This window comes from Entelurus aequoreus, linkage group LG04, assembly GCF_033978785.1.
Source record: "Entelurus aequoreus isolate RoL-2023_Sb linkage group LG04, RoL_Eaeq_v1.1, whole genome shotgun sequence".
NCBI lineage: Eukaryota > Metazoa > Chordata > Actinopteri > Syngnathiformes > Syngnathidae > Entelurus > Entelurus aequoreus.
Genome location: NC_084734.1, coordinates 90,930,615 through 90,952,081, shown reverse-complemented (window position 1 = coordinate 90,952,081; position 21,467 = coordinate 90,930,615). Strand labels below are relative to the sequence as shown.

The 21,467-nt window shown below is 39.3% G+C and overlaps 1 protein-coding gene across 2 annotated transcripts in view; it reads right to left on the bottom strand.

Moving 5' to 3' along the window:
• Positions 1-21,467, bottom strand: part of LOC133649169 (glypican-6-like) — an 81,427-nt gene that overhangs the window by 23,290 nt on the left and 36,670 nt on the right. Inside the window, exon 2 of one of the 2 annotated variants that reach the window (XM_062046002.1) lies at positions 5,215-5,373. In XM_062046002.1, coding sequence (XP_061901986.1) covers positions 5,215-5,373 — 159 coding nt within the window. The remainder of the gene's footprint in view (positions 1-5,214; positions 5,374-21,467) is intronic. The other variant, XM_062046003.1, reaches the window with a different exon arrangement.

Genomic DNA, 21,467 nt, shown 5'->3' with positions numbered 1-21,467 from the left:
CTCAATACTTGGTTAGAGCTCCTTTTGCCTCAATTACTGCATTAATGCGGCGTGGCATGGAGTCGATGAGTTTCTGGCACTGCTCAGGTGTTATGAGAGCCCAGGTTGCTCTGATAGTGGCCTTCAACTCTTCTGCGTTTTTGGGTCTGGCATTCTGCATCTTCCTTTTCACAATACCCCACAGATTTTCTATGGGGCTAAGGTCAGGGGAGTTGGCGGGCCAATTTAGAACAGAAACACCATGGTCCGTAAACCAGGCACGGGTAGATTTTGCGCTGTGTGCAGGCGCCAAGTCCTGTTGGAACTTGAAATCTCCATCTCCATAGAGCAGGTCAGCAGCAGGAAGCATGAAGTGCTCTAAAACTTGCTGGTAGACGGCAGCGTTGACCCTGGATCTCAGGAAACAGAGTGGACCGACACCAGCAGATGACATGGCACCCCAAACCATCACTGATGGTGGAAACTTTACACTAGACTTCAGGCAACGTGGATCCTGTGCCTCTCCTGTCTTCCTCCAGACTCTGGGACCTCGATTTCCAAAGGAAATGCAAAATTTGCTTTCGTCAGAAAACATGACTTTGGACCACTCAGCAGCAGTCCAGCTCTTTTTTTCCTTAGCCCAGGTGAGACGCTTTTCGCGCTGTTTCTTGGTCAACAGTGGCTTGACACGAGGTATGCGGCAGTTGAAACCCATGTCTTTCAAGCGTCTCTTGGTGGTGGATCTTGAAGCACTGACTCCAGCAGCTGTCCACTCCTTCTGAATCTCCCCCACATTTTTGAATGGGTTTTTTTTCACAATCTTGACCAGGGCGCGGTGATCCCTATCGCTTGTACACTTTTTCTGACCACAGTTTTGCCTTCCCTTTGCCTCTCCATTAATGTGTTTGGACACAGAGCTCTGAGAACAGCCAGCCTCTTCAGCAATAACCTTTTGTGTCTTTCCCTCCTTGTGCAATGTGTCGATGGTTGCCTTTTGGACAGCTGTCAAATCTGAAGTCTTCCCCATGTTTGTGTAGGCTTCAGAACTGGACTGAGAGACCATTTAAAGCCCTTTGCAGGTGTTTTGTGTTAATCAGCTGATTAGTTTGTGGCACCAGGTGTCTTCAAAATTTAACCCTTACACAATATTCTAATTTTGTGACACACGGAATTTTGGATTTTCATTTGTTGCCACTTCAAATCATCAAAATTATATGAAATAAACATTTGAATGCATCAGTCTGTGTGCAATGAATAAATATAATGTACAAGTTACACCTTTTGAATGCAATTACTGAAATAAATCAAGTTTTTCAAAATATTCTAATTTACTGGCTTTTACCTGTACATACATACATACATACATTCCATTTCACAGTAAAAAAAGATCCAATAACTAAATGAAAAAGTAATGGAAAAGAGGGAATTACTACTAATTTGTATCCCTGTGGTCATTACTGTCCACAAATACTTTCAAATTCTTGAAATTGGGCGCAACAGGTTAGACCAAGTGTCAACCATCACTTCTTTGTTTTGGTGCAAAGCACTTTGTGTTGCCAATTGCCTGTGCATTAAAAGTGTGACATAAAGTTTGGTTGATTGAAGCATGCAGCAAAAGTTTGTCGTCAATTTCTAAGGATTTTACGAAGTCAAATTTCTACAGTTGTCAAAATTACAATAATAATACTTTAATGTGGAGGAATCCATTGTCATTATTATTCTGTTCAAAGTTTTTCATGCAAAAAGAACATTAGCTGCGCAAAATACAGCACGTTCACTCTCTCCATAGGAAATTTGAGTACCCTCCAAAAAACATGAAACAGTTGACCAACAAAGTATTATGCGCACTCTGCAGAAAGGAGCTTTCTTTTCACCAAAATACTTCCATCTTAGAATAGCACATTAATAAGACAAAAGGACTAACAAGTCAACATATTTCAGGCATGTGTTCATTTGGTCTTTCACTCTCCTAATGAATAATTACTAGGGATGGATATTGTTTACCTTTTAACTGACGCCAGTACTAAATTGGTACTTGAAAAACACTGTTGGTGTTGTTTAAAGGGAAGCTGAACCGCTACTTAAAAATTTAAAACATACTAATTTTTGTGGATAAACAAAACAAAATTTGAAATAATTTTTATTATGTTATTTTGTGACATTCAAATTGAACAGACTAATAATACTTCAATTACATACATTTAATACATAAAAAATACGTAATAACATCCCCAACAAATGGTCATAATTATTGCAGTAATACAGAACATAGAAAACATGCAAAATGTGACTTTTTTAATATTGATGCTCGTAACTATGAGGGTTTGTGAATACAATTTTGCTTTTTGTAACCGTCATTAGTGCAAAATGATGACTCAGAATCAGAAATACTTTATTAATCCCTGAGGGGAAATTAAGACTGCTGTGTTGTTGTTGTGGAAACTAGCTATCCTAGCGCTGCAGGACTAGCGGTGTTATGAGGGTTGCTGTTGGCGTTTTGAGAATTGTAATATGATTAAAAAGAGTGTCGGATTCAGTGAGCTTCTATCAGAATGCTAAATTATTTATAAGACCTCACTTTGCAGGTGGCTGAGACTTCTTCTTTTTCCGGTGTGGGTACCACTGCTTCCGTCTGCACTGGTACAATTATTGCACCAGGTTTTGGTGCCCATTCTTACTAATTACAAAAGTTTTCACTTTCCTTTTCTTTGATGCACTGCCATCAGTAGAGTCTGGGACATAATGAAGGGCAACAAGTTAATTAAAAAACTAAAAGTGATGCCCTTCCTCAGTGTAGTGACCCACGACAACGTATCCTTTCGCCTACGCACTGGTTGTTTTTCTTTCTGTACAGCATTAATAATAGATGGGAGTGTGTCGTAACCATTAAATGTCATAACGCTTAATGTAAAACAAGAACTGCTTGTATATTGTATAATAATACAAATATAAACCTTTGCTCCTCTCAAAGTATTTTACAAATAACACTTGCTAACCTAAGAGCATCTTAGACATGAGAATGAACAAACGGAAAGAGGGAAGGGAAAGGAGTGTTCTGGCAATGTCAGGAAAGGCATGAGATAGGGACAAAGGCCAGCGAGAAGAGAAAGAGAGGGGTGGGACGTAGCGAGCTGCCACTGCATTCCGACACGTCACATTCCTGTTCACATCTGGCTGCAATACACACGCACCCTGTTACTGACAATCCTTTGCTCTCTTTCACAGACACGCAAGATGTAAAGGTCTGTGACCCGCCTATACACAGGCGCGCACATACGACAGACATAATAACACAGACATACCTGCTACACCTATATTTCAACATGACCAGTTTCATCACATCCCATCCCATCCCATCCATCCATCACATTTGAAATTCAACACTTTCTCTATGCTTTGCTTAAAGGCCTACTGACATGAATTTTTTTTTTATTTAAACTGGGATAGCAGATCCATTCTATGTGTCATACTTGATCATTTCGCGATATTACCATATTTTTGCTGAAAGGATTTAGTTGAGAACATCGACGATAAAGTTCGCAACTTTTGGTCACTGATAAAAAAAGCCTTGCCTGTACCGGAAGTAGCGTGACGTCGCAGGTTGAAAGGCTCCTCACATTTCCCCATTGTTTACACCAGCACCGAGAGCGATTCGGACCGAGAAAGCGACGATTACCCCATTAATTTGAACGGGGATGAAAGATTCGTGGATGAGGTACGTGAGAGTGAAGGACTAGAGTGCAGTGCAGGACGTACCTTTTTTCGCTCTGACCGTATCTTAGGTACAAGGGCTCATTGGATTCCACACTTTCTCCTTTTTCTATTGTGGATCACGGATTTGTATTTTAAACCACCTCGGATACTATATCCTCTTGAAAATGAGAGTCGAGAACGCGAAATGGACATTCACAGTGACTTTTATCTCAATGACAATACATCGGCAAAGCACTTTAGCTACGGAGCTAACGTGATAGCATCGGGCTTAACTGCAGATAGAAACAAAAGAAATAAACCCCTGACTGGAAGGATAGACAGAAAATCAACAATACTATTAAACCATGGACCTGTAACTACACGGTTAATGCTTTCCAGCCTGGCGAAGCTTAACAATGCTGTTGCTAACGACACCATTGAAGCTAACTTAGCTACGGGACCTCACAGAGCTATGCTAAAAACATTAGCTATCCACCTACGCCAGCCAGCCCTCATCTGCTCATCAACACCCGTGCTCACCTGCGTTCCAGCGATCGACGGAGCGACGAAGGACTTTACCCGATCATCGATGCGGTCGGCGGCTAGCGTCGGATAGCGTGTCTGCTATCCAAGTCAAAGTCCTCCTGGTTGTGTTGCTGCAGCCATCTGCTAATACACCGATCCCACCTACAGCTTTCTTCTTTGCAGTCTTCATTGTTCATTAAACAAATTGCAAAAGATTCACCAACACAGATGTCCAGAATACTGTGCAATTTTGCGATGAAAACAGAGCTTTTTGTATTGGATACAATGGTGTCCGAATACTTCCGTTTCAACGATTGACGTCACGTGCATACGTCATCATACATAGACGTTTTCAACCGGAAGTTTCGCGGGAAATTTAAAATGGCACTTTATAAGTTAACCCGGCCGTATTGGCATGTGTTGCAATGTTAATATTTCATCATTGATATATAAACTATCAGACTGTGTGGTCGGTAGTAGTGGGTTTCAGTAGGCCTTTAAACGACTGCCCGTTCTTCAATATCACCAGGTCTCTGTCCATCAGAATCCCAGCAGTCGTTCAGTGGCTCAGCAGACAAAAAGCGACCCTACTTCCTCTGTGATTCAGCAATGTTGCATGTTCCCATGTGCTTCCGCCCTCTACAACTGAAATCTGATCCCACTATTTGCAAGCATACACACATGTGTTCAAACACACAGGAACAGTAAGCACAGGGAAGACTGCATGGGTTGATGTGTGTGGTCCGCCTGCGAGCATGTGTGTCTCTCTAGAGAAGGAAAGCCAGTAGAGGGGGCCGCTGAGGGAGCGAACTTAGATGTTGAGAGACAGGTGGACAGGCCAGTGGTCATAGACTGACTGTCTCCGCTCAGGGCAATGTCCTGGCAGGTGGGAACGTCTGTCAAAAATCAAGCAGCATGTGCGCTACTGTTGTAAATATAGGCACACTCTGTGGCAAATGTAGCTTGAAAGGCGGCTGGTGTTTCCGTGTGATCCTTTGCGTAAGTGTGTTTGCTTACTGTCAAAGTGACCGTGCCTCTGTCGGAAGGTGGACTGTAGATTGGTGCTAAGCCTGGAGACAGGAGCTTTGATCTCATAGTGACTCTGCTGGCTCAGCTTCTCCTCCATCTCCACCGTGCAGCAGGAGTAACCCTGCGGACAAACTTTGAGGGACGCTGCTGAAAGAGATGAGAAAGGAAGTATGTAAGAACAAGACCTTGCATCACACTATTATTGAATCAGAAAAATTCTCACACACTTTGGTGTCAAAAGACCATATGGGTGTTTTTATTTATTTCTTCTTTAAGATAAATGTCTCAATTTCATGTCAAAGCAACAAGTGGCATTGAAGGCACTAATCAGGCAAAACCTCTTTGGCAATTATGTTTTAGAAAAGAAAATACCTTACAATATTTCAGTGTTTGGTAGTGGGTTGCAAGGTTCTACATGACCTCATCAAATGTGCATAACTTGCCATGACACGTGTGCATTTAATGGCATGACAGTTTGTTTTTGATTACCGAGTAAATACATGGTGTAAAACCACTTCAAAGTTCCTGTCTTTCACTTTTAATGCGTATCGCATGGGTATTCGGAGATGAGTCACTATACATACCGCCAACTAACAGCTACCACCAAACTTATTTGTGTCAGTTCAAAAAAGGAATGTATGGGGAACACTGCAATTTGTTCATTAAAAATACCATGCAATAACCCCATCAACTAGAAATTAAGTTCAACACTTAACTCATAAAAGATGAGAATCCAGCCATGATTGAAAGGTGAGAGGATTAGCTATGTAAGGTAATGGAGTCCAGCTAAGTGCATGTTGATGCAAATTAACTTCAAATTGTCACTCTTCACCTAAACCCACAAATCACCAAGAATTCAATTTTAAATAAATGTAAATTCCATGGTGAATCAAGTCTTAGCATCAAAGAAGGAAGCAAGGGTTATTGGTATTTTTGAAGTGATCCTGAAAAGACGTACATTATCTGGGGAACAACTGCCAATGTCAATCGAGTCTATTGACACCTCTGCGAATTATTCACTTCTCATAACACACGTGTAACTTTGACACATCAGAAACTGTCACGTGTACATTTTGACAATAATTACGAAGAAGCAGCAAGGGAAAAAATAATGCAAAGTTGCAGCTGTAATGATGTTTTGTTTCAAATGGTGGCTGCTGGCCTTTTGGAGAACACAGGGCTTCTTTCACGCCAGGTATGCAACAACACTGGTTACTTTTCCGCAACTAGAGTTGTGTGTGCACAGGGTCTTGCAACTTGCATAACTCACATGTCAAGGGTAAGAGCTTTCATTCCAAAAAAAACAACAAAAACATATTGAGAGCTCTGCGATTGCACAGTAATTAAATCATCTTATTTCACATTCTTGCTATTCCCCATTGTGCAAGTCATACTGTAAGTGTTAACTAGATTGAACTGTCTATTAATCTCGCTCAGTGGTCTCCAACACACAGCTCTGGAGCTGCATGCAGCTTTTCTGCCTGCTTGTTGTGGCCCCCTCAGATTTTTTTTAACCCAGAAGTGAGAAAAGTTTGCATTCTTAAAAAAGAGTTCTACAATTTCGGACTGTGAGGCCGTGAATGCACACAGGCTGGGTTTTGAGGTGCAAAGAAGGCAAGAAAAAGAGACTGACAGCATGTGTGTTCAGTTCAGCTTCTTGAGTGTGGAAACCCCTTGGGTAATCAAACCATGAATACTTGCCAAAAAAAATAAGAAAAGGAAAAAGTTTAATTTCACAGATTGCTTTTCCTGTAAAACAAAAAATTAAAAAGATGAACACTTTTAAAAGTTTTTAAGTTGTGTTATATTTTGCAGCTCTATACTATTTTCTTTAGTGGAAGAGGCGGCAAAATGTCTCTTTTGATAGTCAAGGTTGCAGACCTCTGATCTAGCTACTGTTTTAAAAATACTGAAAATAAGAAATTATGTAATAATAGGAATAAGTACTAGTACAAAGTAGCAGAATAGAGTCAGAAGTGACTCACAGACAATTGTTAAAAAGGTAGCGTCCAACAGAAGGATGCACCCTGGCATCATAAACTGAACTTTGTCTGGGATCAAGTCCATATAGGCCTCCGGTGACTTCTCTCATAGTCTTTTCCCCAAACTCATCAGTCTCCAGCCCTTGTCCACCCCAGCAGACCCCCTCCTGTACACACATTGAAATGCGCAAGCAGAGTTGGCAGCCCCAACTTAAACATATTCACACATCACATCACTGTTCAACACATGGCTCTTTGTACCGGTATGATTGGAGGCACTGGGAGCACAGGGTACACACACACTCTGATCTCTTAGGTCTAACTGCCATCCAGGCCCTCCACCCTCCTGCAGGGGCCACACGGCACAGCAGTACAATCAAAAGAGCTATGTCCACATGGAAAATAGCCCTACTTACCAAAGTACACAAATAAAAGTGAGATGGCCGATATTTCACAGGAATGTCTATACAAATGTCGTATTGTTAGCTTGAATACACTCAGAAACCTCGAGATTCTTAGCTCATGCATACTTTGGAGGCCAATTTCTTGGCTTCCTGGTAGAACATACTCCAGACTGAGGCACAACAAAGTGAGAGCCAATTGAAGTCAGCATTATGCTCAACTTTGTGTTTTAGTGTTACTTATTCACCGCTAGCTTGGCCATTCAATTCCCTCCAGTAACTGACATAAATGTAGTCTTTGTCTGATGAGAGAACTTCATGTTTCTTTAAGAGGCCTCTTGACTGTCCAAGTCCAAAAAGACGCAACGCCAGGCTGTAACTCTGAAGGAGAAAACAGCCATTTATGGTGGTCAAAACAAGGGAACAGCACCTTGTAAACAAACATGTGACTGTGTGTCATGGCATTCATCAACACTCCACTACTTCTCCGACTTTCTTTTGTGGGGAGACCACCATCCCCTTTAAATGGCTCATAAAATAAGTCACTTCCCTTTGACATTGTCCTGCCTCTTAAACACTGGTCTCAGAGGAAGGATGGTGGGGGAGGTGAAAACGCCTTACAGACAAAAAACAGATTAGACACCTCGCCGGCCCCTCTGCCTGCCATCATTTGCCCCTGAACCAGACAGACATCAGGGTGAAGCCCCCCCACCCACCCACGGCCTGCATGCCTTCCGCCTCGACCACCACCACCACCCTGCAGGCTTAACCAGCAAGGTCAGGGGTTAACAGCCACTCATCTGAGAAAGGTCCTGTCCTCTGACCACCCCCTTGTCCACCAGCCTGCACATCCACAGTAACCCACCTTTCAAACCTCAATCATCCAATAATAATGCCACTACCATACATTCTTCCAGACATACTGGTAATTAAGAGCCGTAAATGTCGCAAACACATGCAAGAGAGTATAAATAGAAAAGCCTAGTGGTCAATGCAGTAAATCTAAAGACATGATGTCTCTCAAATATTATTTTTTTACTCTCCTGAACTCAGGATATTTCTAAAACTATTTAGCACAGCCGTAAAGGAGGCCATAGTGTAATGCTTGTTGACCGTTTGCTTGCTTTTATGGCTGCTTGGAGCCTTGTGGTTTGATGCAATTTTCAGAACTTCCACACAGTCAACATTTGTAAATGATTAAATGATACACACTGGACTTTGCCTATAAATTATGTACATATTAATTCAGACTACAAAGAATGTTTGTAATGTAAAACTGTGGAAACATGCTAAAAGCTAACACTTAAATTTCAACACATGATGTATGACTATAAAATGACTGGTATGTGAAATACAGCACCAAACATACTTGGTGAAATAAGTGACATGACACGTGAACACAAAGGCTGACTGTCAATTAACATCAGGTGCTCCTTGCTCTAACATGCATAGTATAGTGCTGACAGTCAAGTGAGCGTTACTGCAGCCCTGCAGCCATAACATTCCTCCAAATCTCAATCTACAGAGTAATTTTCCCCGGATTTCCATGTCCTGTGGTGCACAATCCCATGAGCCAAACCTGTTGACTTCTGAAGACTTTGCAGTGCTGCTTTTTAAGACGTGAAGGTTTAATTCATAAGCATGTCATCACAAAGATTTGTGCGCTGCCAGCAGAGTTAAGATTGAGTTTAGCTCAGTAAAGATTTAGGAAACGAAGCGTCATTTTAAGGAGGTAAATAGTCAGCAATTGGCCTCACAAAATAATTTTCTTAGATTATTTCTTGTTCCAGAATGTTAACAAATCATCCAGCTCTTTCTCTGTATCCTTTATTCTCCTAGTGTGGTCTACATTTGTGGTTGGATATTTTGTAAAACTTTAGTCACTAAAATATGTTACAATTGGCATCCAGTCAGTGATTTATGACTGTAGTCATTATTCTGCCCACAAAAAACAACTTGTTTTTAAATACACCATCTCAAAAGGCTTTTCTTAGCAGCTTTTTTAACGATAACTTCGGAAAAGCCATCATTCCATATTTGTTAAGATGTGTCACTTTGAAATTAAATTCAAACATCTGTTGGCCCTGTGATGAGTTGGCGACTTGTCCAGGGTGTACCTCGCCTTCCGCCCGAGTGGAGCTGCGATAAACTCCAGCAGCCCCCGCAACCCAGAGAGGGACAAGCGGTAGAAAATGGATGGATGGATGGATCTTGCAATGAGCAAAATAATAAGATGCTTTGAAGGGCCCTTGATTGTGCAGGGCTTAAAGGGACTCTCCTCTTAGACGAAACTTTGGAGATATTAAAATAAAACTTGTGAAAGTTGTCGGAAATGTTGGAGGCAGGAGCCAAACCCATTCTTAATACCATTTAGTTTGACTATAATATTTGGTGAAGTTCAATACATTATTTCCACAGCATATTGCAAAGAATCCTTTCACTATGTGAGATGAGGGCTTTAGTCTCTACTTTACAACCTTTGGGAGTAGCCGCAGGAGGGGGGAAGGTTACAAACCCCCACATATTCACATCAAGCAGCCACACGGTCCAACCGCAGTCTCTTGCTCGAGGGCACCATGCCAGTCATAGCTGAAGGAGGTAATGTGCCTCTTGTTCACGTTCCCTATCCAGATTTTTTTTTACCGGTCTTCGATGTCAAAGCTGCCCAAAACACAACTTTACATTTTACTTTACACACACACTTTCTGTCCTTGCTGCGGGTTCAACCTTTTAGATGTTACAAAAAACTAGGGCTTCATTGAATGACTACTAGTCAACTAATCATCATACCAACTAGGGTTGTACGGTATACCGGTACTAATAAAGTACCGCGATACTAATTGATTGAAATCGGTCCTTCAACAATCGCTATTTTTTCCGAATCAAAATACATATTCATAGATTACATATAGTTTATTATTTGCGCACTATTGACAAGTGATGCACCCAAAATTTGGTCGTCTTAAATAGACTTCGCTCACCAAAACCGGATGTGCCACTTTCGCTGGCAACTGCATTTTTCCCGGCGCACACGAGTAACGTAGCTCGCCCAAAGCTGACGAAAAACTCACATACAGGTCACTTTTAGGTCGCATTGTGTTTAGACTGAAGTCACATTTGAAAAGATCAGATTCCAATTGGATTCCAATTCCTACCACCTGATGTGGCCTGAATCTGATGCCAAAAAATCAGATTTCAAGCACTTTGGAGTGTTTAGACTGGCAAAAAAAATCAGATCTGTGTCACTTGAGGGCAAAAAAATCAGATTTGATGTGCAATGGAAACGGGGCCATAGACATGTGCTAACAATAAGCACAAGATGATTACTTCATTAATAAATACTTATTGTGTTAATTGTGGTGCTAATTAGGCTGCTACTAAAATAAAACTATTAACAATGTTCATTTAAATGCAAGGACAGGCAAATGCTGATCAAAACAAACTCATGTTTCAACCACAGAATGCAGGTTGAATACAATAGATCGCCATTCCTCTTGATCTTGTTTCGTTCTGACACATTTGCAGCAGTTGAGTTTGGTCTAGTCTTTGATGTTGGCGGTCCACTTTGCTCTGGGCCTCCCTCTTATTCTCTTTCCATCTATTTTGCTTTCTATCAGCTGTCTTTGTATGCCATCTTTTCTGATTATATGGCCAAAATATTTTAGTTTCCATGTTTTAATTGTGTTTAGTAGTAGTTTATTAAATAGCAGCTGTGAAAACAAACAGCAAAACAACAATAAAGTGAAGTGAAGTGAATTACATTTATATAGCGCTTTTTCTCAAGTGACTCAAAGCGCTTTACATTGTGAAACCCAATATCTAAGTTACATTTAAACCAGTGTGGGTGGCACTGGGAGCAGGTGGGTAAAGTGTCTTGCCCAAGGACACAACGGCAGTGACTAGGATGGCGGAAGCGGGAATTGAACCTGCAACCCTCAAGTTGCTGGCACGGCCACTCTACCAACCGAGCTATACCGCCCCACAAAAAGCTACCTAGTTTTCTCAAAAAACATCATTTTGTGATTATGGTGAATTTAGAAAGCTAGACATCTATATACACAAAGTTTAGTTGGTGGACTTTGCCTAAAATAAAAAAAATACAAAGTCTCTCTTTTGTCAGCCAGCTAGGGAACACGCTTACCAAGCGGACCGTATCCTCCAGATGTCTAACATGCATCTCCGCTTTAAAGGCCTACTGAAATGATTTTTTTTTATTTAAACGGGAATAGCAGATCCATTCTATGTGTCATACTTGATCATTTCGCGATATTGCCATATTTTTGCTGAAAGGATTTAGTAGAGAAAATCGACGATAAAGTTCGCAACTTTTGCTCGCTGATAAAAAAAGCCTTGCCTGTACCGGAAGTAGCGTGACGTCACAGGAGCTAGTATTCCTCACAATTCCCCATTGTTTACAATGGAGCGAGAGAGATTCGGACCGAGAAAGTGACGATTACCCCATTAATTTGAGCGAGGATGAAAGATTCGTAGATGAGGAACGTTACAGTGAAGGACATGAGAGGCAGTGATGGACGTATCTTTTTTCGCTCTGACCGTAACTTATGTACAAGCTGGCTCATTGGATTCCACACTCTCTCCTTTTTCTATTGTAGATCACAGATTTGTATTTTAAACCACCTCAGATACTATATCCTCTTGAAATCGAGAGTCGAGAACGCGAAATGGACATTCACAGTGACTGAACATGTAAATACACGATTAATAATATTCAGCTTTGCGAAGCTAAAAAAAATAGAAGCTAACCTAGCTACTTAGCCAACGTGATAGCATCTGTCTCAAATGCAGATAGAAACTAAATTTAAAAAAACCCTGACTGGATGGATAGACAGAAGATAAAAAATACTATTAAACCATGAACATGTAAATACACGATTAATAATATTCAGCTTTGCGAAGCTAAAAAAAAAAAAAAGAAGCTAACCTAGCTACGTAGCCAACATGATAGCATCTGTCTCAAATGCAGATAGAAACTAAATTAAAAAAACCCTGACTGGATGGATGGACAGAAGATAAAAAATACTATTAAACCATGAACATGTAAATACACGATTAATAATATTCAGCTTTTCGAAGCTAAAAAAATAGAAGCTAACCTAGCTACGTAGCCAACTTGATAGCATAGCAGTCTCAAATGCATATAGAAACTAAATAAAAAAAACCCTGACTGGATGGATAGACAGAAGATCAAAAATACTATTAAACCATGAACATGTAAATACACGATTAATAATATTCAGCTTTTCGAAGCCAAAAAATAGAAGCTAACCTAGCTACGTAGCCAACTTGATAGCATAGCAGTCTCAAATGCAGATAGAAACTAAATTTAAAAAAAACCTGACTGGATGGATAGACAGAAGATCAAAAATACTATTAAACCATGAACATGTAAATACACGATTAATAATATTCAGCTTGCCAAAGCTAAAAAAATAGAAGCTAACTTAGATGCGGCGGCGGGCTTACTCACTGTGGTGCGTCTGCTATCCTGCTCAAAACACAACACAACCTCCTGGTGTTGGTGTTGCTGTAGTCCGCCGCTCCACCGATCGCACCTACAACTTTCTTATTTGCAGTCTCCATTGTCCATTAAAAATGCTGTTGCTAACGACGCTAAGGCTAATTTAGCAACCGGACCTCACAGAACTATGATAAAACATTAGCGCTCCACCTACGCCAGCCAGCCCTCATCTTCCCATCAACAGCCGTGCTCACCTGCGTTCCAGCGATCAACGGCGCGACGAAGGACTTCATCCATGGGTTTGGCGGCAAGCATCGGCTAGGCGTAGTAAGTAGTCCTTGTTGTGTTGCTGTAAGTATTGTACTTAGCCGCTAATACACCGATCGATCCCACCTACAACGTTCTTCTTTGCAGCCTCCATTGTTCATTAAACAAATTGCAAAAGATTCACCAACACAGATGTCCAGAATACTGTGGAATTTTGTCGAAGAAAACAAGAGGCTTTTCTATCGGGTCCGATGGGGTCCAACCACTTCCGTTGCTTTTGTGACGTCACACGCATAAATCACATCCAAAGGAGTTTTTCAACCGGAAGTGTGGCGGGAATTTTAAAATTGCACTTTATAAGTTAACCCGGCCGTATTGGCATGTGTTGCAATGTTAAGATTTCATCATTGATATATAAACTATCAGACTGTGTGGTTGGTAGTAGTGGCTTTCAGTAGGCCTTTAAATGCCCCCACATCACACATACTGTCATGAAAAGCAAGGTCCGCGTTATACTTTGAGCAAGTTATTCAAGTATTTGACGTGTTTTGGGTGAAATATTCCAATTCTTTTTTTAGAGCCGCAAATAGTGAAAAAGGACACGAAAGATGCTTGGAGGATTATGAGTCATTGTTCATCTAAACGGGAATGGTGACAAGATTATAACAGTCAGCATCCTAGACAGCAGACATTGTACGGTAAGGAATGTTTTATTATGTTTGTTGGCTCTCATAATGTCTGCAGTGAGTTTTAATTAGTGATGTAGTTGGAAAAAAATGAAACGTGATTCCTAAATTGATCAAAATACGGAAATATAAAAAATTATGAATGTTCCCGTTGTCATGTCATGCAGTTCCCCTTTCAAAATTGGCAACCACAAATCATGCAGCATTTAATACAATGTCAATAAAGGTTTGTATTCTATTCTAGATTATGGAAGGCTATATGTAATATGTAAAATAATTGTAAACTGTTCTTTGAGTGCAATAAGAAAACATGTGTTTAATGCACCTTTTAATTGTAATCCCAATCTTTTAAAATTGTTCTTGGAGTGCAGTAAGAAACATGCTTAATCATAAGTTTTATCATAAGATTTTCTGTTTAAGTCAATGACATTTTTTTGGGGTCGCCTTTATTTTGAAAAATATAAAAAAAGTATTGAAATACATAACGATATACATTTTGGTGCCAACATATTGGTGCCGGGACAACTGTAGGTGGGACAAACGTGCAAATGTAACTATGTAGTAGCTTACGTGCCCGAACGTAAACTATGCAGTGACGTAGCAATTGTTGTCTCAATTCCTAGGGAAGATAACAAAGCTGAACACATTGTTTCGTATCGTTTGGCAAGGTGATAAACTGTAAGCAGGTTAGATATAATTACTGAATATGATTAAAATCAACAGTAAGATTACTGATTCAGTGTCAATATTTGAGCCCATGCCCTATTCCAAAGGCTCGCTACCTTGAAAAAAAGGTCAAATTGATGGAACTGATCCATATGAGCATGTCCAATGGACAAGAGGTTAGAGTAAGATGCCACCATTGTCAAAGCCAAACTTGTCTAAAACTGAGCAGTTTTTATATCCATCCATTTTTTATTTTACACTGGTAAAGAATTTCCAAATGCAAAGTCTTTAAGACACATTGTTATGTATTCGAGATGAAGTGAGGGTGCCCTGCCTCATTTCATAAGCAGTTTTCCCTGAAAAAATAGGCCCATTATTACTTTTAAATACTTTTGATCGCTGTGCTACTTCTCTGACAATAATGCTAATTTATTTGTGTGCTTACCCGTGGCAGCAAGTAAACAAACATGCTTTTTTCCAAAATACTCTAAGTTGTTTGCAGCTTGAAGCTAGCTTAGCTATTGCTAACAGCCTACTAAATACCAAAGTACCTGTGAAACTGAATTAAACATGCTTTGATACAAACTTACCAGGGTGAAAATTCCATGAATACACCAACATGTACCAGGTGATGGCTTTAAAAGTGAAATTTGATTGACTAACGGCTGCTATCCAGGCTATTTATTGTCTCTTTATTAGCTCTCTATCTTGAGTTCCTTGGTTTTGCTTTCACACTGGAAATAAGGAAAAATCTCACCAAATCTTTTATTTTTCCTGAAGCGGTCATGACGATTGTGGCAGTTAATGATGCCGCACGTCCGCGCCAAGTTGTAAACTTGTTGAAGAACAAAACTTTACCACAGAGTCTTGCATTCAGCCATGTAAATAAGCTATTCATAGGCCCGCAAGATCCACAATGCATTGCATTTACTACGTCACACTTTCAAGCCCTACAGGGAGACAATGTTAACAGCATTATGTTGCAAGTGGACACCATTATTAGAACCTGAGCTGTTCATATGGAGATAATCAGGGCATGGCAAAACTTCTACCTACTTTGTCTCCACATGTCAGCTTCTTACAAAAATAGTGTAATGACAAGTTTATAGCCATAGAGCCAAACCAATAATGGGTTTCAGCCCTCATGAGGAGAGTTTAAAGGAGCAAGAATGTGCTGGAAGGGGACACCTCAATCCGCCTCAAGTATATTGACAAAGCCGCGGGTATCAATGCCAATGCTTGTCCCTTTCTCTGCTTTTGTTAAAGGTCGCAACAACTACTCGCCAAGCATAAATTAATCTAGAGATGAGTGGCTAAAAATGTGGCTTCAGATTTACACGTACCATGACAGATATTAATGATAAGATCTTAAATTAGTGTGAAATTAGCTTCCTGTCTTTATTTGGCATTGAGCAGGAAATTCCATAAAAAAGCTGCAGACTTGCTGACCTGTGTGGGGAACTCATTTTAGTGCACTGATCTAGCTGTCACATGACTCCATACATTACTAGTTAGCATGTCAAGAAAAAACAAAAGGCAGGGGCTTTAAGTTTTGTATAAAAAGGTTTGCACCAACTATAAGAAAAGTCAGGAAACTTGTTGATTGGTCCAAATGTTAATACAAAACAACAAATACATGAAACATATGTGACATCCATTTGGAGTAAGTAAGCCTTTCAAAACAGGGCATACTTCCATATAAATGTCCCTAATGTATTATCCTTGCAATGAAGGGATTTGTCTTTCCATCTACTCTTGCTATTTGAAGATTCATGTAGTGTCTGTAACTAATGACGGGCTTATTATAAGTTGGCTAACGATCAGGAGCAGACTGATCCATGGCTATGACTAAACTCTGTTCCGACCTGGTATCAACTTATGTTCTGAGTGATACAATCACGAGTAGACCGCTTCAAACTAAAGTTACTTGAGAATGCCTTGAGGACATCTTAGACAAAAGACAACTGTTACTACCGAGATGCAAATTGACCACACAACTTAGGTACATTATTCGGCAAATATGTTGTTTAGGGGCGTGACAGTACATGTACTCATAGTTTAGGGGTGTAACAGTACATACATTCGTAATCAGAATTTTTAGGGCGAAACATTAGAAATGGTACAGAGGTGTACCTACTTCCTAAATGGAACAGATTGAGTGAAATGTAACTTTTTTTGAAATGTTGTCTATCTTTCACAATCCCAATCAGAGACAAGAACGCATTTTGTTTTTCTTTTTTTAACCATTCTAACTCATAAACAAACGTTAGCACAAGCCTGCTCACAACAGAGTCAATTGGAGTCGCGCTATTTTGCCTATTCAGCATTCTAAAAAATAACCAAACAGTTCCAGCAACGTTTTAAATACACACTGTAAGTACATATGTAATGTAATAACAGGCACATTCATAATGACAAGTATTAATTAAGCATTTTGCCCGTTTTAAGCATATGGTGGCGTTTCATAGACGTATCACAACGTTTGTTTTTCCCTCTAACAACAACAACAAACCTACTACTTACAGCATATTTTGTGAGAGACAACAAAGACTACTTTGGGACAAATTATGACCCAGAACCTTATATCTTTTAGCCCGAATATAAGAAGGAAGAGCAACAAGTTTTAGAAGCTGTGTGCTAAACAGATGCAGCTTTAGCAAAAACACTATAAGCAACATGCAGTAGTAGGGATGGGAATCGAAATCGAAAACAGGTTCTTTTCAGAACCCGTTTCCAGTGTATCAATTCCTTGGAATCGTTTGCCATTTTTCCGTTCTCTTTTCGATTCTTTCGGGTGGGGATGAAGTCATTACGCCACATGTGTAGGGATGTCAGATTGCAAAATGGCGCAACATACGCTCTAAAATGGACTGATTGCAACAGCGCTACTTGTAATAATTATAAGGTTGCTAGGTCATCAAGAGAACATACGAGCAATATGCCGTAACATTTGGACACAGCATGCAATAATTATAAATGAAAGTCATGCTTTTAACCGTTCCTATCTAATCCCAGCAGCAGTAATGCTAGCACGTCATCTGAATACAACAGGTATTAACTAACATCTCCTATCATGTTAGCGCTTTTATTTGTTCAATTGAAATGAATGCCTTTATAGTGTAAAAGTCTATTCATGTCAGCAATTAACTTCAAATGTGAAAATCTGTGATATTAACTCATTAAATGCAAAGTGAGATATGTCAAACCTTTATTTCTTAGTAGTTTGATCATCATGGCTTACAGTTTTTGAAACCTTATATTTGCTGAAATTTTTAATTTAAAGTTTTCCTAAACTGTAACTCATAATCATCAAAATTATAACCAATAAAGGCTCGACATTTCTCACTTCGCATGTAATAAGTTAGTATCACCTGTTACTAAATGTTACATTCTTGTGTAATTTGCACATGAATAACTTCTACAGAAGAATATTAATGTATTATATTTATTTACAAAAACGTTTTTTTTTTCCTACGTGCCTCTTGAGACCTCGTTGTCGGCTTTGTAGGGTAATTTTACCTCTAAACTAGGGTTGTCCCGATACCAATAATTTAGTACCGATACCAAAATGTATATTGATACTTTTCCAAATAAAGGAAACTATGAAAAATTTCAATATTGGCTTTATTTTAACAGAAAATCTAACAGCACATTAAAAACTCACAGTCAAAGAACAATTTTACAAGGTTAAAATATAAATTAAAAGGCATTGAAATGGCATCGACCCTGAAGGGAACATCTTCCCTGTGCTCCTCGACGACAGTCTGCACCGGACCGAACAGCAGGACAGGTGTAACAACTACATTTTTACCTGTCAGTTTTTATAACTCCTTGTGCAGATCTGAATGCTTATTATTTAAATGTTCAATTTCATCTGGTTCTCCTCTGTAGTCAACTGCTGTGGTATAGGATCTAGGAGTGATGCACAGTACTGCAATGATATCATTCTGTCGTGTATACTGATCTATCTCCTCTTTGATATTCTCTAGATCGATGTTATCTTGTTGGAACTGTTGGCGCAATGCTGCATTTTGCTCTTACAGGACCTTCAACTCCTGTCTCACTGCTGTGGGGTCCTCCTGTAGGACCTTCACCTCCAGTCTGTGGTGTGCTCTCTGACAATCTTAATTTCATCGCTGAACTTCTTTATTTTATCAAGAAATGCCTTTCTCAATTTGCCATAATGTTCATTTAGTTTCATCTTTGATTGTAAAGCAGTCGTTCTCAAATAGTGGGGCAGGCCCCCATTGCGGCGCGGTGCGATGCCAGAGGGGGCACGTGTGACTTCGGGGAACATGCTTTTTTTGCCGTACTAGAATATGATGAACTGTAACCATGGTGGAAGACAAGGAAAGACCGATATGTTGTTTTCTTTAATGCTAATAAGCTTACAATGTTATGCAGAGGTATAGTTATAACAATTTTAGAGACAAATTATAATATTTATAATTATATGCTATAGTCAAAATAGAGAGGGGGACGCAAAATATTTTCTTCTTCCTAGGGGGTCCGTAACAGAGAATATTTGAGAAGCGCTGTTGTAGAGCTACTGTATATTATCTAATCATACTATTTCCTGCATGCTTTCAATTTCAAATCTCATAGATGATTTCAGTTATTCTATTGTTCCCATCATTATTCTCATATTCTGCACCAACTGTCTCACATCGTTCCACAGATCATCTGTTTCTTGAAATTTAATCAGTAGGTACTGGGATGGGAGTTTTGTTCCAAGTGCGTCTCATAGTTGCTAAGTAGCCGACTGAAAGCCGTTAACATTGTTAGCTATGTCGGCTAGTGGCACTTCTAACTTGAGCTGTGTCAGCCTGTTTTGGAGATCTCTGTGTGATCAAAAACGCTTAAAGTCTGTCCAATATTTCAGGGCCTTATCACTGTGTAGTTTTGGGTTGTGAGTAATCTCATTAAAAGGCTAAATAAATATTTTTCATATATTTGAAGACAAATATCTGTGTCATTGTTCATTACTAATATTAACATTTCAGTTGTTTATTACATGAGACATGCCATTAGCTCTTCTATCCATTTTCCGTGGGTGGCCCGTGCATTATCAATTGGACACCCCCGCTTGACCTTATACATTTGATAGTTTTTAGTGTGAAACATGTACTGTATATTAAATGACAAAATACAAAAATATAGCTTTATTTGGTGTAATGATTGTACTCACATGAAATCATTGATGGAATGTCCACAAGGGAAACTATGGTTGTCATCTATCGAACGTGACAAATCTCCACTACCTAAAGTATATAACAGTATGGAGCTAAACTCACTTATGGTGCTGCTGTAAACTGATCATCTCTGTGTTTGGCCAGTGACCTATTAGCACATTTTCACTTTGGTCCTTGGAGGCAAAACGTTTGGGCACCCCTGTTTTAAACAAAAGCAAAGCAGTTGTACATATTGCATTTTCTTTGTTGCACCGGAAAATGAACCGAGGTACATAATGAACTGTGATTACAGTGTGACTTTACATCACTACTGGATGGTAATCAATCACAGGGTGTCTGTGAGACAACCTGTACAGCCCAGGTTAGGGCTGCACGATTATGGCCAAAATAATAATCACGATCATTTTCATCAATATTGAAATCATGATTTTTAGTCACTATTATTTACTGTTATTTCAACATTTTCTGTTACACTTTCTATTTTAAAGAAACTGTATGTGAACTTGGCTTTCATTTCAAAATGAAACTATTAAAATAATTACTAATAAAATAACATGTACAAAAAATAAAGAGCAAAATTAAAGGGGAACTGCACTTTTTGGGGGGGAATTTTGCCTATCGTTCACAATCATAAAAGACATGATGACGGATGGATTTTTTTTTAATGCAGTGTTTCCCACACATTCATTTATTTGTGGCGGCCCGCCACGAAAGAATTACTTTCTACTACTTTACAAAAGACAAGTGTAGGATACTTCTCTTGTTGCCTTATTTGTATTTGACCACTACTGTTTTCTGTTTATTTGTTACTGACTGTGGCAGGACACCTCTGCCTCTGTTTCACTTTATGTTGCTGGTAAATAATATGGTTGTAGTAGTAGACTAAATTTTAATTATTTAGTATGCACTAATTAAAGGGGCAGAGCTTTAAGAGACATTTTAGCTTTTATATTTTATAAGATATATTTTTTGTAAGAACCACAATTAATAAATATATTTCAGTGAATAACTTATTGTTCAAATCTATATATAAATATGTACATAAAGTGTTGTAATTATATTGTAAAATGGATGGATGGATGGACGTTTAAAACAAAACTGTTATTATTAATTAGTAAGTATACATTTTTTGAGCCTTTTTAGAGAAAATCATATCATTGTAGTAAATTATGCAAATTACTCGATGATGTCATGGTGACCACGCCCATAGCCACGCCCCCACCGCCACAGGTATCTTGGCAGTTTATGGGAAACACTGTAATGCATTCTAAATATTACATAAACGTTAATAAAAGTCATCTTACAGCAGAGCCAATCAGAGCTCCACAATTTTGTGACTTGAATATTAACCAAGTATTGGTGATATTGTTATTGTAAGCGCTAACGCAGGCTAACCATTTATAGCAGTGACGTAATCACTTCCGTTTGTTTCTATGTTTTCCGTATGTTTGTTTATGTATGTCATCGAGTAGTCTGCTGTTTCCTCGCTTCCCTGCTCTCTGTAAGTTTATTGTAGATCATAAACCGTGCCTTTCACCTGGAAAGTAGATGGCTGAGAATATAATCCG